This window comes from Alternaria viburni (assembly GCF_023758015.1).
Source record: "Alternaria viburni strain BMP 2772 chromosome Unknown scaffold_5, whole genome shotgun sequence".
Lineage (NCBI taxonomy): Eukaryota > Fungi > Ascomycota > Dothideomycetes > Pleosporales > Pleosporaceae > Alternaria > Alternaria viburni.
The window spans coordinates 185565-205453 of NW_026055774.1; the positions used below are offsets into that span (position 1 = coordinate 185565).

General features: G+C 52.4%; 8 protein-coding genes across 8 annotated transcripts; 5 read left to right on the forward strand and 3 right to left on the reverse strand.

The window, feature by feature from the left end:
* Positions 1-1863: 1863 nt before the first annotated feature.
* On the forward strand, positions 1864-2677 carry J4E79_002912 (uncharacterized protein; the record flags this gene model as incomplete). The annotated part of the gene is made up of 2 exons (XM_049351809.1): positions 1864-2065; positions 2115-2677. The coding sequence occupies 2 exons, from the start codon at positions 1864-1866 to the stop codon at positions 2675-2677; spliced, it is 765 nt and encodes a 254-aa protein (XP_049213280.1).
* Positions 2678-2806: 129 nt separating this feature from the next.
* Positions 2807-3231, reverse strand: J4E79_002913 (uncharacterized protein; the record flags this gene model as incomplete). The annotated part of the gene is made up of 3 exons (XM_049351810.1): positions 2807-2974; positions 3063-3131; positions 3184-3231. The coding sequence occupies 3 exons, from the start codon at positions 3229-3231 to the stop codon at positions 2807-2809; spliced, it is 285 nt and encodes a 94-aa protein (XP_049213281.1).
* A 435-nt stretch (positions 3232-3666) lies between these two features.
* J4E79_002914 (uncharacterized protein) lies at positions 3667-6046 on the forward strand (the record flags this gene model as incomplete). The annotated part of the gene is made up of 4 exons (XM_049351811.1): positions 3667-3856; positions 3903-4034; positions 4090-4203; positions 4251-6046. 4 exons carry the CDS (start codon positions 3667-3669, stop codon positions 6044-6046), a joined length of 2232 nt encoding a protein of 743 aa, XP_049213282.1.
* A 1869-nt stretch (positions 6047-7915) lies between these two features.
* Positions 7916-11173, forward strand: J4E79_002915 (uncharacterized protein; the record flags this gene model as incomplete). The annotated part of the gene is made up of 8 exons (XM_049351812.1): positions 7916-8006; positions 8058-8145; positions 8199-8212; positions 8269-8312; positions 8362-8651; positions 8698-9032; positions 9079-11021; positions 11072-11173. The coding sequence occupies 8 exons, from the start codon at positions 7916-7918 to the stop codon at positions 11171-11173; spliced, it is 2907 nt and encodes a 968-aa protein (XP_049213283.1).
* A 640-nt stretch (positions 11174-11813) lies between these two features.
* J4E79_002916 (uncharacterized protein) lies at positions 11814-12761 on the forward strand (the record flags this gene model as incomplete). Its single annotated transcript, XM_049351813.1, has 2 exons — positions 11814-12279; positions 12340-12761. 2 exons carry the CDS (start codon positions 11814-11816, stop codon positions 12759-12761), a joined length of 888 nt encoding a protein of 295 aa, XP_049213284.1.
* Positions 12762-12975: 214 nt separating this feature from the next.
* Positions 12976-15276, reverse strand: J4E79_002917 (uncharacterized protein; the record flags this gene model as incomplete). Its single annotated transcript, XM_049351814.1, has 4 exons — positions 12976-13811; positions 13859-15080; positions 15136-15173; positions 15231-15276. 4 exons carry the CDS (start codon positions 15274-15276, stop codon positions 12976-12978), a joined length of 2142 nt encoding a protein of 713 aa, XP_049213285.1.
* A 1240-nt stretch (positions 15277-16516) lies between these two features.
* J4E79_002918 (uncharacterized protein) lies at positions 16517-17554 on the forward strand (the record flags this gene model as incomplete). The annotated part of the gene is made up of 1 exon (XM_049351815.1): positions 16517-17554. One exon carries the CDS (start codon positions 16517-16519, stop codon positions 17552-17554), a length of 1038 nt encoding a protein of 345 aa, XP_049213286.1.
* A 69-nt stretch (positions 17555-17623) lies between these two features.
* J4E79_002919 (uncharacterized protein) lies at positions 17624-18235 on the reverse strand (the record flags this gene model as incomplete). The annotated part of the gene is made up of 1 exon (XM_049351816.1): positions 17624-18235. One exon carries the CDS (start codon positions 18233-18235, stop codon positions 17624-17626), a length of 612 nt encoding a protein of 203 aa, XP_049213287.1.
* Positions 18236-19889: the final 1654 nt, after the last annotated feature.

Here is a 19889-nt window from a genome sequence, read left to right on the forward strand (position 1 = left end):
GCCCTTGGTACGGACAAGAGAAGCAAAGGTTTGGGGTATCTTCTTAAACGCCGCACCACCATCATCTGTCTCAGACCATACTTGCGGAAAGGCAGCCTCGACGCTGACGTCCGACTCCGCTTCGCCTGTCCAATCGAAGCCGATTTGCCAGTTTAGCTTTAGTAGAACGTGTTTGTCTTGCAGGATCAGGGTATCACGACCCAGATTCCTGCTCAAGTCCTTCCGTGTGACAGTCGTCGCGGGCTTGACTCCTTGCGGTGGCCGAGCGTTCTCGGCGTCCTCTGCGGTCCGGCCTACGAGTAGATGCGCAAAGGCAGTCTCGCACTTTTGCCAGTGTTGTGCCCGCTTCTTAGCAATCTCCCAGTACGAGTCCATAGCCCAAGACGCATTACCCAAATCTCTTTCTTGCGCTTTCGACCGGATGAAAGTACCCAGCTCACGCTCAGCCCACGGTGAGATTCGTAGAAGCTGCATTTCGACAATCTCGTTCGCTAAGGCATCGATAGTAATCGAAACCTGGGCTGTGAGTAGCTTTTGTGGACCTGCTATGTCGATGGTATGCTTCTGGTGGACCCGCCGTGATGTTGGAAATATCTTGCCGCTGGGCAGGCTGAGTTGTGTGGAGAAGTTGAGTGATGTGAACATCTGGAGGTATGGTAAGGGATCTGCGAGTTCGACCGGGCGATGTGATGGGACAGGCTTTTCCTCTTGTTTCGGCCGTGGTGGAGGAACGGAGAGGGCGGCGAATGGTAGGAACGAACAGAGCAGACTTGATACTGGTGCTGGCTTCTCCAACTCTGTTTCGGTGCCGCTGATATCCGATATGAACTTCCTGGTATTGTGTCAGTCACAGTTTGGCTATCATGGGAGTCTTTTAGACTTACTTGAGACTGTCGCGCTCTGGAGACCGCAGAGAATCCTCAGGCCCGCAGCGCTGCTCCTTAACGACTTCTTCGATGCATCTTGACACCTGAGACTCCAACTCTTCTACCTCACGTTGTAGACGCGCCTTTTCCTGTTTCCTTCTCTCAATTTCTGAATCTGGAGGCTGCCTCTTCTGCACCACTTCTTGAGTTATCTCTTCGGTCATGTCTTCCACTGGGCCATCTTCTACCGTCCCTGTGAAATCGTCTGATTGCACCGCTGGCGCTCTCGAATTCGGTGGAGGTTGCTTGATGGGATCTCTGACGCGCGGGGGACGCTTGCTTGGTGATGAGAAGATCATCGTTCGCCGCGGCTGCTTCGATGCTGCGCGAATATTCTGTGACGGTGTCCCTGGGAGTTCTGGGAGGTCGCTCTCGCTGGGTAGTTCCACTTCGGTCTCTTCCCTTGCTCTGGAGCCATTGCTGGCTGCTACAGGTCGGTTTGGGTTGCGCTTCGGAGATGCGGAGAGAAGATTCGGGTAGTTACGCGCAAGGCTGGCTTTGGTAGGCGACGCGAAAGACGGTCGTCGCGGAGGTTTCCTTAGAGGACTGGACGCTTGTTCCGTGGGCGAGCTGGTCCTCCTCCGTTTCGCCGGTGGTTCGTTCATGATGTTCGCATATGAAGGTTTCGCAAGAAACGGGATCGGCGCGTATTTGGGGCGCTCTCGTGGTAGTAATATGGCCGGGATTGGGATAGATGTTCTGGTGGGGTATGCGACGATAACAGTGAATGCGACGCGTCGGCGCGTGTTGTTGCCCTGTCGGCGTTCGCTGCAGCTTTTGCCGACGCTCGGAAAGGCGGCGCAAAATGACGTCGAACCGTCAATCGTTACTTTCATTCAGCTGCGAATTGGCAATCGACAACAGTGGCTAACTTCGACATGTCATAACGAAGCGGCTCGTGTGATTACTTCATCTCTTCACGATTTTCTGGTGGCCAATGGAACGCATCGCACACTCCGGGCAACTGGCATTGCGCCAGGAGCTCTGCGCTTCGTGCTTGAAGACATGGCGCAGGTCGCGTGCTTCGACCGAGACAGGGCGGATAGGGCTTCAGAATAGCAATCGGATACAGCGTCGCTTTAAAGGCTATATTGCACCAGAAGGCGAGCAGGCCAGACCCATTACAGGCTTCTATGCAGGTTCGACCTCACCCACGTTGTCTGCGAACCCAGAACTAACAAGAGCTAGACATGATAAAGAAGCCACTCTCAGAAGTACAATCCCTATCCCACACAACGCCCGAGCCGCCAAAGGAGCCACCGAAGACGCAGAAGGAAGAGACGTTTGCAAAAGCCCGTATAATCTTTGGGTCTACCACGGCCTTGGAAGAACGTAAACAGGAAATCATGAAATCGTCCCAGAACGTTGCCGGTGTACTAGTCCCTCCGCGACCCGAAGAACCAGACAACTGCTGCATGTCTGGATGCGTAAACTGTGTATGGGACATGTATCGAGATGAGATGGAAGAGTGGGCCGAGAAGAGCGCTCAAGCAAGGGCGGCGATGCAGGCACAACGGCAGGAAGGAAAGGGGACGAGTAGCATGGTGGCAGGAGACACATCACCGAGTCATGTTGCTACAAGTATGGACGACGATGGCGGTGGAAGTGAGACGAATTGGGACACCGGGTTCGATGATGCAGAGAAAGATAAGTTGTTCGATGATATACCCGTTGGCATTCGGGAGTTTATGAGGACGGAGAAAAAGTTGAAGCAGGCGCAGAAGAAGGCCGAAGCCGCTGCGGCAGCGTGAGCTTCGAATTCGGCAATACCCATGCAGTTATCCTGCCATTCAAATACCCATCCATTACATATCTTGCGATATTCCATCCTATGCCCCAAAATAACACCAATTATGCTGCACCACAATCTTCCATCTCATCTAATCTTCGCCGACATCCACGCCCTTTGCCTGAAGATCTTTCCGCGCCTCCGCTATTTGCTGCATGAGCTCCTTGTGCGCGTCGGGTACGTCGTTGAAGGTGAAGACTCCCCAGCCGAGCTTGAAGAGAAGGTACGCGCCGAAGGAGATGAGGGCCCAGAAGGGTAGCTATGGTCTGTTAGCGGCAGCCCAGTACAATAACAATGGAGGTGGTAAAGGTGGTGGGCCAAGGCTTTGTAGTAAAGGTAAGACTTACGAAAGGCACAATCTCCTCTTGGATCTTCTGAGGCAGCGGGACGACTTGGAGGAACAGTGAGAGGTAGATCTGTCACATGTTAGCATCCAATCTCAACATGTAGAGGTAAGGGGCTGCATACGGAGGTGAGGAGCATGCCAATGCTGATGGTCTGCGTGGCGCGCGTCATGCTGGCGAATTGGTTGTTGTAAACGGGTTAAACGAGGGTCGGTGGTCGGAAGAAATGCGGGTGAGGGCGTGATGCTCGACGTTTGTGGTGGTGAATGTACAGTGCCAGATCGCTCAATTGCCGCCAAGGGATCTGTGTCCAGGGGTCCAACGGAACCGGCCAAAGGCAAGGCCAACCGCGCGGTGGGTCGACGCTGCCGCAGGAACTCACCCCGTTTCTTTCCGCATCTGAAAAAACAAGTGGCTGAACTATTGATTGCACTTTTTCTGGAGTTCTCCTGAAACCAATCCGACTAGTAGCCATCACCTGTACGGCGGCTCCGGACGACTGCGAGTAGCCGTTTCATCCTTGCGCAATCTCTACCGCCACTATGCACTCTTGAGCTTTGCCACGACTTTGAGCGACTGCGTTTCTTCATCTTCACACTTTTGCGATATGCCATTATCCAATGAGGAGCTTGGCGACTATATAGCGTCTTTAGAGCGCCTACTCCAAGGCAACCCTGCAGGCCAGACCGCTGTCCTCACAGGTTACGTGCATAAGCTCGATGCGTTTGCAGCAAGTGGGGACAATGAGGCCATAGAGAAGACCTTGCAGCTGTTTGGGACGGCTGTTGGCGGTCGTAGTATGTTATGCCTCTGTTCAAAGCCAACCCTGCTGACACTGTATAGAAAGATGGCAGGCCCCGTTCCGCGACAGCGGCATCCTTGCTTATGCTCTTCGTGGCTTGTCTACCGTTCGCCATGAAGATCCCGTAGCAAAGCAATACCTGAGAGTCATCGGCAACTCTGTTGCTGATAATGGTACTGTAACCTGAAGAGGCCCTCGTATGACGCAAACAGTCTGACTGGAGTCAAGATACCAACAGAGAGCTCGCCGTGAGAGAGCTCGGAGCCATCGCTGGCTGCCTTCCCTCGCCAGAACTACGCTTGACCACTTTGGCCGTACTATTCAATCTTTGTAATGACTTTGGTGAGCAATGCTACAGGACCCTCCAGACATGCAGCTCATGCAGATAGAACCCGGCAAAGCTGCAGCGGCCGCCCTCAGACTGGATGCCACAATATGCACATTCCTAGTACTGGACAGGATACCGGAGGCAGCGCTTGATTACGCCACAGACCTGCTGAGCTGGACCACGAGCAACTTGAGCGACGCCCAGTTCAAAGACGAGGTTTCGCTGGAGACATTCAAGAGTCTGCTGAACGTAGCGCTGCAATACGATGAAGATCACCACCTCGAATACGTGGCCATCCTGGTACATTACCCTCAAGACCCAGAGTTCCAGCAAAGAATAGCAACACCTAAACTTCTCGACGACCTTGTCACCCTGATGCTGGAGTTTGAGGCCCGATTGGAGCCAGAGGACATCGAAGCCGTCTTCCAGGAACTCGCGACTAGCAAAAACGCGGATACCACCACATCAGACGAGGCGCAGGTTCTTCTAATGGCTCAACTCATTGGGCTGCTATCTGCCGCTTCAGCAACAGATGTTTTTGCACGAAGCTTCAACGTCAGAAGTCCTGTTATCGAGAGGCTGGAAGCAAAGCTCCGCGCACCTTGGGAGAGCGCATACCCATCTACGATATGTGCTTGTGTCATGGTCGGAAATTTGGCCATGTCTGATGAGGTTTGCATAGACATGGTCAAGATCATGGAACTCCACGTTCGATTGATTGTGATTCTAAAGAAGAGCACTAAGCCTGCCCTTCTTTATGCTGCAGCTGGTTTCATGCGGCATCTTACGTTTCCAGAGGCTAACAGGGCTTTGCTTGCAGATGCCGGACTCATGGAAGCGTGTTGTCGCATGCTCGTACTGGACGATCCTTCAGTCCGTGGCGAGGCAGCGGCTATGCTATGCAAGCTCGTCACCGGCAACTTCTACAACATCGAAAAGGTCATGTACGAGACCGTCGGCCCTGACACAGAAGCCATCGACCCAGACATCTCAGCTGATACTGTCATTTTCTCGCACATTGTCGAGCAAGCCCTCGCTCCTTCCGCACCATTACCAAGCACTACCATGAAGAACCCAATGATTGAGCTCGGCCGCACCATCGTCGCCATGCTGCGATATCTCGGGCGACCAAACGCCGAAAAAGACGTTGAAGCAGTGCAAATACAGATCTTACAAGTACCCCAGATAGCCAAGCCGATCGCCCAACTTGTACGGCAGCGTTTCTACCCCGAAGCCCGATCCGAAGGACTACTCGGCCTAGGCCTCCTCGCCCAAACACTTGAGGGCGCTGCAGCCATCGCCGAAGAAATTAAAGAGGACAGCGGCCTCCTCGAAACAATCAAAGAGCACGCCAACGCAACAGAAGCAGGTCTCGCGCAGCAGTCCCCATCAACAGCTAGCCGAGACCACCAGAACGCGATTGTGCTGCTCCAGGCGCTGCAGAACAATGCGGTAAGAGAACTCCAAGAAGCTGTCGGGGAAGTACTAAGGACTTCCAGACTGACCAAATGGACGCAATACTCTCGCATTAGACAGTCTCTGTCTAAGCACCAAGGGCGTCGCTCTTCTGGCGACGTCAGCACACTGGGTAGCCCTGGAGGCGCCTCACCTGGGAGAGTCAGAGAGTTGGCTCGCAGGGCTACTACGGATGCGCCTGGCATGTCGCCGGGGAGGGCGAGGGGGTCTACGCTTGCTAGTGAGACTAACTCTGATGAGCGGCCACGGACGCCTGTGAGGGTCAGGGAGGTTATTGGCGAGATTGAAGAGGTGTCTCCGAAGACAATGATCAAGGAGTCGCCGGCGAGGGAACGGTTGAAGGGTAAAGGCATGAAGCGGACCAATACGGCGCCGCAATGATTTCAATGATGGTTATGTCTTATGTTTTTAGTATCTACTCTACTTCTTCTTAATAATGCACTCTCCACTTATGACAACTACAACTGGTACTGCTGTTGATGTGATGTGATGGGATCGAATTGTTGCGGTCGCCACTTCATCTAAACCACATGTTCCGAGTAAGACTCTCATCTAACACCACCTCACGCCACTTACGAACCACCATACATATCAATCAGATAACCCTCAAACGATCTCCAACAAATGGAAGACAAGCGAAAAGCAGTGAATAATCAGCATGGTGGCGCCTGCGAGTCCTGAGCCTCACTCCGCACCATCAGCGTAATCAAGAGCGCTCTGATTGGCCAGACGAGCCACTCACGTGGATTCACGCGCTAGCAATCCAGGGTCCATGACATAGTACGTAGGTGAGTAGTCGGGTATAAAGAAGGGCTGTCTGTCGACGTATTGAAGGTATCTACAAGCTCAAAATCTACCAATCTACACACTACTTCTCAATCTTACCTTCAATCTCGCAAACCAACACCAACAACTACATACCCAAACCCCACCAACCAACTACAACAACATCCAAGATGGTCTGCTGCGGACGTAACAACGGCACCTGCGTGTGCGCTCAAGAGGCAAAGTGCTCGTGTGGAAAGCAGCCTGCTCTTCAATGCAGTATGTCGCTCCCTTCTTTCCTTCACCTCATGCCCTCTCTCCCCAGTCCGTATACCCAATATCCACCACCTACCACCTACCGCCCACCACCTTGTACCTCTTTCATGTATACTGACGTATCAACAGCCTGCGACAAAGCCGCCACCGAGAACAAGCTCCCCACCGATTCTTCAGCATGCGCTTGCGGAAAGCGGACAGAGGATGCGTGCAACTGTGGTCGCGCTGAGAACAACGGATCGAGCAGCCTCGAGACCGACTTCACTACTAGCAAGTAGAGAGAAGGATATGGCATGAGAGTCTGAGGCGTACGGGGGTTCGCGGTGGTGTGTAGCATGAGAGGGTGTTTTTGGCGTTTACATGGGACGGTCGAAGGATCGAGGGTATACCTGATATCAGTAAATGATGATTTGAAAGTTCAAACTTATCCTATCGTGTCTTGTGTTCGTGATCGGCGCGTTGACGCGTCTTACTATAAATGCGCGTGTTCCTCTCGACTCATGTCCTTGCCCTGGGTATGGACCGTACAACGACTCCAAACAGCCATCGTCAAGGCGGTCGTGTTTCTGAGATGCATGTTTTGTATAGCGGACGTGACTGCTGTCTCCTTAGTCTCTATGTTCCTCATCGTGTTGCGGGTGGCATCTCATCGATAGCTTGCGGAGCTCGGGGGAGAGCGGCGGCACGGTCGGAGGTGTGTATACAGTGGACTCCAAGGCTATCGCGGCTTTGCTGAAAGGTGCCCTGTTGCGTACTGTCCAAAATTGAATGCATGGACCTGCACTTGCCGTAAGGGTCAAAATCGCGATGTCTTGCTCCTACTTTGACTCGCACGGGCAGGAGCTACACGCTAGACCCTGTTTGCTTGGCATCCATGTGTAGAACATCCACTTATTCCCCCCGTCAGTCGTGCATGCAGAGAAACAACTAGAGAGCTTGCCGGGGTGTTGTGCGTCTTCCTTGCTCGTTCCAATTCCATGTCCTGCTCTCGATTGCGCCATAAGCCTGCAGCCAGCGTCTAGAAAGCGCTGACAGGCGCCCCTTTCGCGAACTATCGACCTCCGCTCCGCAGCGCGCACGCCGGCATAAACCCTGCCTCGAGGCCCGTACCGCACCATTCCATAGCGCACCACCACTACCGCCGCCGCATTGTCGGGCTACTTACCAGGTGGGAACCGCCCACCCACCACGTCGTCTACTACCACCAGCATGGCGGCCTCGGTCACTTCCAAGATGGCAGCGAGGGCTGGTGGAGGCCTCTTCAGCCGGGAGCAGTCGGGCAACGTCCCCACGATGCGAGGTACATGACGGCATGCCCACAGACAACGGACCGAAGCTCACACGCGGACAGGACTGGTCTCATTCATCGCTGATCTGAGGAATGCTCGCGCGAGAGAACTGGAAGAGAAGCGTATCAACAAGGAATTGGCCAACATACGGTGGGTACACGCTGCCGAGTTTAAGCATGTCCAGAAGGCTAACAGTATTGCAGGCAAAAGTTCAGAGGTACTTCTCCTTGGATACACCTTCCACATGACCTGCTCTGACAGAACTCCCCCCAGATGCCGGCCTGAATGGCTACCAGAAGAAGAAATACGTCTGCAAGGTACACACGCCACTCACCGACTCTCCCGCCCTATTGCTGACTCCCGCAGCTCCTCTACATATACATCCTCGGATGGAACGTCGATTTCGGACATCTCGAAGCGGTCAACCTCATCTCCGCGACCAAATACTCGGAAAAGCAGATCGGATACCTCGCCGTTACCCTATTCCTACACGAGGAGCACGAACTGCTACACCTGGTCGTTAACAGCATCAGGAAGGACCTGCTGGACCACAATGAGCTCAACAACTGTCTGGCGCTGCATGCGATTGCGAACGTTGGTGGAAAGGAGCTGGGAGAGGCACTAAGCGCCGAGGTTCACAGGCTTCTGATATCACCGTGAGTGGCATGAGATGGGTTTGGTGGCCAAGCTGACATCGGATAGGGCTTCCAAGGCATTTGTGAAGAAGAAGGCTGCCCTTACCCTCCTGCGACTATACCGGAAACACCCTGCGATCGTACAGCACGAATGGGCGGAACGGATAATATCCCTCATGGACGACCCCGACATGGGCGTGGCGCTCTCGGTCACCTCTCTGGTTACGGCACTCGTTCAGGACAACACTGAGCAGTACAAGGGAAGTTATATCAAGGCAGCGAATAGGCTGAAGCGGATAGTAGTGGACAACGAGTGTGCCGAAGGCTACTTCTACTACAAGGTACCATGTCCATGGATACTGGTCAAGCTGCTCAAGTTGCTGCAGTACTACCCACCTCCAGGTACGTATCCTCTCCGACTACTGAAGACTCGCACTAACAGAAACAGAGGACTCACATATCCGGAAATTGATTCGCGAAGCGCTCCAAAAGATCATGGACTCAGCCCTCGAAATGCCCAAGAACGTACAGCAGAACAACGCGCAGAACGCCGTCCTCTTCGAAGCGATCAACCTCGTAATACACCTCGACACAGAGCAAGACCTGATGGTTCAAATATCACAACGGCTGGGCAAGTTCATCGCGTCTCGGGAAACCAACGTGCGGTATCTAGGGCTGGAGGCCATGACGCATCTGGCTGCTCGCTCGGAGAACCTCGACCCCATCAAGAAGCACCAAGCAATCATCATTGGATCGTTAAGAGACAGGGATATCAGTGTACGAAGACAGGGTCTGGACCTACTATACAGCATGTGTGATCCGACGAATGCGCAAGCGATCGTGAACGAACTCCTCCGATACCTACAATCTGCCGACTACGCGATACGGGAAGAGATGGTACTCAAGATTGCGATTCTTACCGAGAAGTACGCCACAGACGTTCAGTGGTATGTGGACATATCGCTGCGGCTGATCGCTATGGCTGGAGACCACGTTAGCGACGAAGTCTGGCAACGAGTTATCCAGATCACGACGAACAACGAAGAGCTACAAGTGTACGCCGCGCAAACGATCCTGCAGTACATCAAATCGGACTGCCACGAGACGCTTGTAAAGATTGGTGGATACCTGCTCGGAGAATTTGGCCACTTGATTGCGGATAGCAAAGGATGCAGCCCAATCGAGCAGTTCATGGCGTTGAGCGCAAAGATGCGAGGCTGCTCGTCAACCACACGGGCGATACTTCTATCGTGTTACGTCAAGTACGTGAACTTGTTCCCCGAGATCAAACCTCAGCTTCTTCAAGCCTTCCGCGCCTACAGCCACTCGCTCGACTCCGAACTCCAGCAAAGAGCATGCGAATACCTCACACTCGCCACCATGCCGACGGACGACCTACTGCGCACCGTATGCGACGAGATGCCTCCTTACCCAGAACGGACGTCAGCGCTGCTCTCGCGGTTACACCAGAAGCACGCCACTACTAGCGACAAGCGAACGTGGTTGGTTGGTGGCAAGGATGCAAATGCGGACCTCAAAGAATTTGGTCTTGCAAGGCAGAATACGTCTGCGGGTGTCAAGAGAAGCTTCACCGAACCCGTACCAAAGGATGCCAAGACTGGCGTAGCAAATGGCGCCAACGGTGTCGCAGCGATATCAAGTGATTTGGAGGGTCTGGATCTCAACATGGATCTGAGCAAGGCTTCCAAAGCACCAAATCTCGCAAGCGCAGCTCATCTCAGTCCTGATTGGGAGGTTGGCTACACTCGTCTCCTATTACGGTCGGAAGGCGTGCTCTACGAAGACCAGCAAATACAGATTGGTCTGCGAACAGAGTACCGCGGGCAGTTGGGCGCTCTCATCTTCTACTTCACAAACAAGTCACAGTTCTCCATGGGATCTTTCACCACGACACTCGACAACCGGTCTTCGGAAACACTGAAGACGGACATCAAGGGCTTACCCGACACCTCCATCGCGCCCGAAGGCCAAACACAACAGACCATCATGTTCGAATGCAAGAACGTCTTTATCGACCCTCCCACAATCCGTATATCCTACCTCGCCGGGGCCTTACAGGGTCTAACCCTCCAGCTCCCGGTCCTTCTACACAAGTACATGGAAGGCGCCGAGCTCAGCGCAGAAGACTTCTTCAAGCGTTGGAAGCAAATCGGCGGTGCCCCACGTGAACATCAAAGCATCTTTGGCCTGATCAACAAGAACAGAACGATGGACTCTGATTTCGTGCAAAAGGTGGTCAAGGGCTTCAAGTGGGGTATTGTGACTGGTGTGGATCCTAATGGCAAGAATATTGTCGGTGCGACGGTGTTGCACTCGAGTGAGGGCAAGTTTGGATGCTTGTTGAGGCTGGAGCCGAACTTTGAGACGCAGGTATGTTGATGTGTGTTGAAATGGGAGAAGAGAAAGCTAACAAATGATAGATGTACCGGATTACGATTCGTGCGACTGATGAGTCGGTTCCGCCTGTTCTCGTCAAGGCTATGCAAGATCGCCTCTCGCAGGGTATCGAGGGAATGGCTTAAGTCAAGAGACTTATACCTTTCCACCTCTGCTACCAACGCCACCATCACCACCAATATCCTTACATCATCACCTCCCTGATGTGTACACACGTGGAACCTTTTGTTCATATACTAATGTTTTTGTCTGGGAAACTTTGGACTGTTGCGAGAGAGGAAGAGCGAAAGAAGTATGTTTGATGGCTGGGTTTGGGCTGCATATGTAGCGTTCATTCTGAAGGACAAGGAGGAAATCATTGAGAAATGGCGCATACCCTTGTTTCTGGCTCATGTAGCATGATTACATATATATTGGAGCGTTTTTTTGTTTCGTGGTAACTGAGGTTTGGTGTGGAGTGATGATGATAATATGTGATGTCGTTTGCAGAACAGCGCTCAGTTAAATGTGTCGCTTCATCTAGGGAGAAGGTATGAAGATATCGGGGTCGTAATAGCACATGCATCATTCGCTCGTTCATGACCTTCAGCCCTTGTGCTGCGCAACTCGCAAAGGGCGCAGCTGCCGTTGATCCATGGTCACCCGACCATCGATACTCCCCTCCAATATCCTGCTGCCTTTACTCAGTCCTGTCGAAGAACGTTCCCAACATATACGACTTACAGTCTCCATTCGAAAAGTTATTCAACCGTAGCCTGAAGCAACATGGCTAGCGATTGGGTACAGAATCAAGAAGAGGGTTGGTTAGGCCGCCTCCTCGAGGGGGATTCTAGGGCTATTGCAAAGGATTCCACATTGTGGCAGCTCTACCGCATATTTGAGGACACAATGACTCGCAAAGCCCCGGCCAAGGACTCGGCGTCCAAAACAGCTTCTCTCGTCTCCTCTGAACCGAAAGCCTGGTATGACGTCATCGGAATATATCTCACCTCTGCAGAAAAGATCGCGGACGAAGATGCTCTGAAAGCACTGGTGGACTACATTGTGGAACTGGCAAGTTTGCCCAACGCTATCAACGAGAGTCATGAAACGGTCGTCATCGATCACATAGGCCACGCCGGGGCGTCGGTGCCTATTGAGCCAGGAGAACCTCTCGTGATGGGGTATGGAGGGAAGAGACTGTGGAGGGACTTGCCAGACTTGAGTATGGAAATAACAGAGCGCTTTCAAGGTAATAAATGCCCACTGTGTGCGGTAGTTGCTTTGCTCGTTGGCTTACTCGTCAACACAGGGCCTGAGCAGTACCTTTCAGATACGCCATCACCAGCGGACCTTGAAACTGCAAAGACACTGTGGAAGTACTTCAACACTTTCCTCGCCCTCCTAGCCACAAGCGCTAGCGCGCAGACAAATCCAAGTCTTGCAAATGGGATTCGCATGGCCCGCATGACCTTGGTGACAGCCCTTGAACATTCGCCAAACACACGCAGGGGCAAGAAGACTGATCTGCACATACCCGCTGCTGAGGCATGGTTCCGGATTGCGGGAGATGAGCTTGAAAAGCTTTGTGAAGCTGGGACGGAGACGTTGCCCCCGGGTGATCTTTGGGCCAGTCAGGGGGGCGGGGATGTTTGTGACAGTGCTAGATTGGAGTTTTGGAAGAGGAGAATGTCTGAGTTGGGGGCCAAGTATGGGGAAGACGTCGCAAAATAATGACAATGAACAATGTCAAAGCTCTAGGAGACGGAGGCAGCGTGGCGAATACATCACTGTAGTATGGAAGCTTTGATGCTCACATATCGAAGCGCGGCGGAGACAATGCACAGGCGGGCCATAGACAACGCCATCAAAGCTAATCAATATGACTACGTTTCATCATTACGTAGCCCCGGTAACTCGAATACAACCTGTATAGTACAAACAATACCTAAGCGGCAGGATCTAAAAATCCCTCCAGTGTCTCATAGTTCAACGGCCTGAACAACTCGTTGCTCAAATCCGCACCGCTACTTCCCAACAAGCCTTCAAAGTTCTCAAACGCAGCGTCGAAATTCAGCCAGTCCGGTGACTGCTCAGCGAATCCGAAGCCGGCGGGAGGTCCCGTCATAGGCGCACGATCTGCACGTTCGCTACTTGTGGGGTGTTGACCGGGTGTAGGAGCGCTTATCGGGTTGAGAAGACTGTTCATGGGCGAATTGGCGTGAGGATGATTTTGGTGTTGCTGGAGCCGAGGATCGATAGGTGTCTCCCCCATGTTCTGCGGCCATGGCTGCGACTGGTTTTGTGGTGGCATTTGGTTGTTATGTGCGTTTTGCGGTGCTGGCGGCTCCGTCTTCGGCTCGGTCGGTCGGGGTTCGGCTGGAACCGGTACCGGTGTGTTGACAGCGTTGGTGTTGCGCCCTGCTGCATTGCTAAGTACAGCTCGTCCGAGATCAGCTGTCGTGCCTGCAGACCACCACGAGTTTCGTAAACGATCGAGGAGGCGGACGCATTGCTTCAATTCTTCGGTAGCGCGGTTAACGTGCACCTTCAGGCGCCTAGAACGGAAGTGGCGATACACTACGCTGAGGGCTACACCGAGCGCGTAGGGTACGATCGGAAGCGGTGGGAGGAGCTCGGGAGATTCAGCGTTGAGAAGATGGATCACTCGTGTTGCGGAGAGACTCTGTCGGACGTAAGAGGGTGTTGACTTGACCGGCGCGTTAATGGAGAGGGATTTGTGGGAAGCCATGCACATGGTGTGATGGAAAAGCGATAGGAGACCTGAAAAGGTTAGCAAAGATAAAATTCCAGGATTTGAAGCCATTTACTCATGATAGGGCCATCGAGCTTGTCTTCACCATCTCCAACCATCTCTTCAAATCCTAAGAAGTCATCACCTTCCCAGCCTGTCTCTTCAGCAGCTCTGCCAGGCCTATAGTAGTCGATGACCTTGTCCAACATCTCGGAGATTTGAAGCCAAATCCCAAACGGGCTTGATCTCTTTTCTGGATCTTGAGGGAGCTGTCTCAAACTGTTGTCGCGATCGTGCATCAGCAAAGGTCTTCCGTTCATACAAGCGTTAATCTTATCCAGACTCCAGAGACACCAGAAGACATCCTCCAAATTGCCTTGGGATTCCGAACTTTGGTTTTTCCATTGATGTCCAAATTGGAGGCCAAAGGTATGCGCGTGATGGATGGCTTGTGCAAGGTGCATGGAAGCTTGCTCAGCGCCATCTGGACCTTCGCAATGAAGTGATATGAGAGCAAGCACTTGGATGAGCACGACGCGATTCTTCTCTAGCTTTGCTTCGATCCCAACAATGACGACATTGTAGAGCCTTTGAGAGAACTCGCGTGGATTGAGTGGCTGGGTCTCGTTACCCAAGTAAAGGTGCTTGGCGGCTGTTGCGTGTTTTGAAGCGACAATACAAATCGCTTGCATCAGAATTCGAGGTTCCCGACCATAGTTGTACTGCTCGTAGAACAGCTCCTTGTCCACAAGCGGGAGCAACGGATGGACGTAGCTGAAGTAGATCTCGAGAAGCGCAGTTTGGTTCATGCGAGAAGGGAGTATATCAACTCCGACCGCGTCTAGGTAGGTTAGGAGAGCCCTAGATACCTGAGCCTCCTGGTTGGAATGCGGACCTGTTTCTACAATCCGCGAAGCGCCTGAACCCACTTGCGACGATGTCTGTCTCTGATCTCTTTCTTCGATCCATTGTCCGATGGGAGGGTGACTGGGTGACTGGGCAGTCTTTCCACGCTCGGAGTGAACTTGCTCTCGCAGGACGGCTTCAGGATTGAGATAGCCCAAGAAGTTGGGTGGTGTTTGGACTGTGTGGTCCGAGGCCGGACTTTGCGGCGGCGGCATTGTGGATTGAGCATGGCCGTAGTCTCCACGCGCTCCCCTGGGATCATGATAATGACCGTTCGCAGCAGGGCCAGGACTGTCTGAGGATGTCGGATTGCTTCCGCCACCACTTTGGGGAACGCTGCCGCCACCGCCCGTGGCTCCCTCGTCGTCATCAAAAGTATGCGAGCACCTTTTCTAGTATAGCGTTAGAAGATATCCTTGATAGGTTTACGGTACTGCTGTAGCTTACTCTGCGCTTCTTGCATGATTCGCATGCGCGATGGACTCCTACGCGCAGCTGTTAGCTGCCTGCTGCTTGTTGTGTTGCGCACGGTCTATACGCACTTTTGCGCTTCCGGAAAAACTCGTTGTTCGCGGCAAATGTGATCATTGTCGACATGTCGGTGGCCTCTGAGCGCGCTTCGTTCGCGCAGGTCGTGTATCGCAGGTAAGAGACGCTTGCTCTCCGTAAGACAACGCGAGGTTGACGTTGCCAAGGTGGTGTTGCGCACACGTGATGACGGTTGCGCGCCTGCCGCCTCTCCGCATTTGCTGGCGTGCTGGCGCCTGTGGGTGGAGCCGAGGCGCTGGTTCATCCGCCAAAACCGTGAAACCGCAGGCATCACGAAACCTGCTCTACCGTTCGCATATTGCGGAGCAGCCCGGCTCGTCAATGTCGCTGACGCTAACCTGTACCCTGAAGCATACGCTGTGGTTTATCGTCAATATGCTAACAAGCAGAAGACGATGTAGCCCTCATCATGCGATTTCGCGGCGTACATCACAACGCACCTGGGCAGCAACAACGAGCGGAGCTCATCTCAATACGGTCTCGCACTGCGTCGCTCTCCGTCCAGCCCTCTCGTCCCGTCTCGCTCTATCACCAATACGGTTGCGCCTCCTCTCGTCGATAGTGCTGCTAATCAGACTCGCTCTAGTTAACTTGACGTATCCCCGCACCAAGTCACACGCACGAGTACGTCCGCCTCTCACCTTGTTCCAAGATTACATCCGAGAGTTCCCTCTCACCTCATTTGAATTGCAAAAGCTGTAGGCGGCGCGTTACAATGCGCCATCGCAGTATCTGTAGATGGCAACCGAGGCAGCCCTGGAGGGCGTCCCGCACCCGTTCTAATCTTAGGTACCTTTCTCGGGCCTTCATATACCATGCGCGGACCACGTACCTGGAGAAACCATGGTAATAGCATCTGAAAACCCTTACCGCACGCTTCATTAATATCAATCAGACAACATCGCAGGCCGCTAATTACCAGCGCGCGTTCCACGTAGTGCGAAATGGACATATGCACCAACAAACCAATTCGAGAACAGTACATCCGGGAGGGACTTACAGACGTTTCAAGGCTTGTCGAACTCGCATCATCGGAGCCTGGATACCTTCAATACAACCGAACGCATCCATATGCTCGGCGTAACCAGCATGTATCTGTCCGACGATGCTTTCATCAGATGGTCACCTCCAATCTGGTGTCATGTGTACGTCAAGTCGTTTTTTGCTCAGAGAGATTGCTCTGTCATTCAGCGTGACGGTATTGATCACAAACTCATCGGACTCCCAGCTATAAGTACATGGATGTAGAAGCTACTAATCCACCCGATTAATATCTAGTATGGTCGAGCCAGAAGCCGGTTTCCTGCGCCTTGCACGCGAGACTCGTCAGATGATTTACGATCACATCGTCAGCGACACCCCAGATCGGACTATCAGAGTGACACTGGTCAAGTCGACGCTGAATTCGAATGACAAGCTTCAGAAGGACAAGGCCCAGAAGGACAAGCCCCCGAAAGACAAGCTTCATGTCGAGAGTTGGGAAACTATCCTAAATCTTATTTGCACGCATTGGACCTTCGAAAACGAAGTACTCTCCTACCTGTACCAAAGCTTTACATTCGTATTGACGGACAGCGAACGTACCTGTCGCCCCATTGTTGCAGCTTTCTCTCGAGCCCTGACGCGTAAGAACAGAGTCCGTGTACGAAAGATTGCCATTCCTTTCTTTACCATTCGTAACCTTTTCGACCCCGCCCATTTCACTGATTCGTCTGTGCTTCAACGTTCGCAGGAACACCGTTCTAACATCATTGATAATACCCATCTCCACCCATACGTACTCAAAATCCTGGTTCCAAGCGATGATACACGGCTTCAGAAAGAACAAGCCAAGTTCCTCGAAGAACTCGTTTATGCGCTCCTCCTATTGAACCAAATGCCGGGTTTGGAGTGCCTCACACTCGGCGTCGACGTCCTTGAGTTCCTAACCGAAAGTATCCTCCGGACCGAAGGTATCTACCGGGGCGAGCCATCGGTGCCGACATCCGATCTTACTGTTCTCATTGATCAAGTCAGGCAAGGCAAACTGCATCGCTGGCATCGTTTGATCGATGTTCTGGGTGGAATCAGAGGCCTAGGTAAACTGCGCCACGTTCGACTGGAACTAGACTGGAGTAACTTCGTGCAGGACAAATATCAAAGAGCTGGTGTGACATTTGGACCACCATGGACGAAGGATGTCAAGGAAGAGATGGAGCTACGATTCAGCAAAATGGTCACTGCATGTATCACGAGCATGGTTGCGAGGACGGAGTATAAACGGCAGGAGGTATTGGATTTCCCCGGCATTAACGTTGTCTCGAAGATTGTCCAATGAGCTCTCGTACATCAACAATACACTGGGCGACCCGCATCACATGTATCTGTGGGGACGTCTCCCTCTATCTCAGTTCCAACCCTCCTCCCTCAACTTCTCCCTAACATTCATCAACGCCCTCCCCAGAAGATTCTGTCCCCACCGATACCGATTCCTCTCTGCATCCTTCTCCGCAAAGCCCACGCCCCAAATCCTATCATACGGACTCGCCTCCACCAATTCCCTCTCTCCAGTAGCCAACAACATGCCTCTCAGGTTCTCCGCGTCCTCGCTAACCGTAAATTTATGGTAATTGCCCTGCCTCACAATCTCCAGCTTTTCTGTCACCCAGTCAGCATCCTCTTCTAGAAGTACCGCGAAGAACGTGGAGTACATACGCTCATCCCAAACCTTCTCATCAAACCCCTTGACCTCTCGTCCCAGATCTTTATGCTCTTTCGGACTCGTAGTCTCCAGCATTTGTTTCGCGATCTTTTCATCGCCGAAACAGCGCGCTTTGTGCACCATCATCCACATCTCGGCGGTTACATAGGTTTCGTCGTTGATGGTGAACCTCGACCAGTACCATTGGCAGAGGTAGCCGTGGCCGTCGCGCGGCTTCCAGAAGAAGACTGGTTTGGCGGAAGGTGTGGATGGGGTAGAGGATGATTCGGACGGGTGTGCAATCGTTTTTGCTGACATATTTGATTTGTGGCGATGGTATTGGGGTAAAGGAGGAGCAGCGATGCTACGGTGAATCGTGGAACTGTTGGGCGAACTGAGGTGGATTGGGTAAGATGCTGTGTGTTGATGAGTTGAGAAACCGCAGGTGTTGGAACAGGCGCATTGTCTAAAGTACACGGATGTAGCGTTTCTAAATATCACTTCCTTTGGGGATGTACCTCAAGCATAGTATGGTCTTCCTAGGTACCATTGATGTATTGGGTGCTAAGCGAGATGTTGTACCATGGCTCGATGACAGTTGCGCCCTTTTGCTCCGCCCTTGTTACTGCGAGTTGCAATCTACAAATTATAACTTAGTACGATACTCATACCATTTTCTTTAGATTCCTTGGATGGGAACGTAGAATGACTAGGTCGCTCTGGCGGAGTCGCGCCGAGCTGGCTGCCTGACGAGGTAGACCCACATGCATGTAGTGTAACGAGGCTGTGTTGTGCCTTCCCGAGGTCCTGAGCTGCACCCCAACTCCTCAGCACTGAAGTCTCTTTGTCTCATTCTCTCTACGCTATTTTGCTCTCTGTAACCATCACATCATCTGCTTGTCCTCCTCTACATGTCTGTATGCGGCATTTGAAAGCTACACTTGTCCACCCGCGAAGATGGTCGAAGCTGCTGGAGAAAGATCCAGAGTTGTCAGCCTTATCGCATCTCCGAATCCTTCGAAAAGAAGACAGCTTTCACCAGAGCTATCTGCCGTTACAAAGGAGGAGCTATCACCAGCAACGGAAGAGCGACCTACGACCGCACATGGCAACGCCGAAAGAAGTCGATCTTCGCATGACTCAACAGGGTCCCTTGCGACTGGATTGGAAGTTTCTCCCGATTCAATATGTTCAGTGTGCCTCAACCTCGGAAATGAGGTCTGGGATTCTGGATATCGCAAAAGGCACAGTCTTGGAGAATATGAAGAACACTACATGCCGGCAGGAGAAGCTGCTATTGCCGCAAAGAAAGGTTGCCCGGGCTGCGAGATTATCGCTTGGGCACTCGAACCCTACATGGAACGAGTTCAAGACGGTGAACTTCACATTCATGTTCATTTTGACAATGCTGCATTGTTGGTTTCGGGCTATCTGCACTACTACAGCTGTGTGCCATCTAAGAAGAAATACAATATGTTGATTGACCTCAAGAGCGCACCTTTCGAAGGCATCGAGAGCGCCCCTCATCAATCAAACAGTAAGTATGATGCTGAACCCGTTTCAGAACCGACGCTACAGTTGTGCTGAAGCAATCAGATATTCCATGTCCATGGCGTTTCATCGAGCCAATCTCTATCGTCACTGGCCATACGGGTTCCTCAGCTGCTCTCAGAAAAGTGCAGAAGTGGTATCTCAAATGCCTATTAAATCACAAACGATGTAATCTGAACTCACGCTCGCGACTACCAACGAGGTTAATACAAATCCAAGGACCTACGAAAGTCAGGCTATATACCGGGGGTTTTGCTGATGCAGAGTACGCCTGTTTGAGCCATTGCTGGGGACGACAGCCTTTGATACAGACTACTACAGCAACTCTCAAGCAATATACTAACGACATTCCCTGGGGAGAATTGCCCAAGACATTTCAAGATGCTATCCAATTTGCACACGGTATCGGGTTCAGATATCT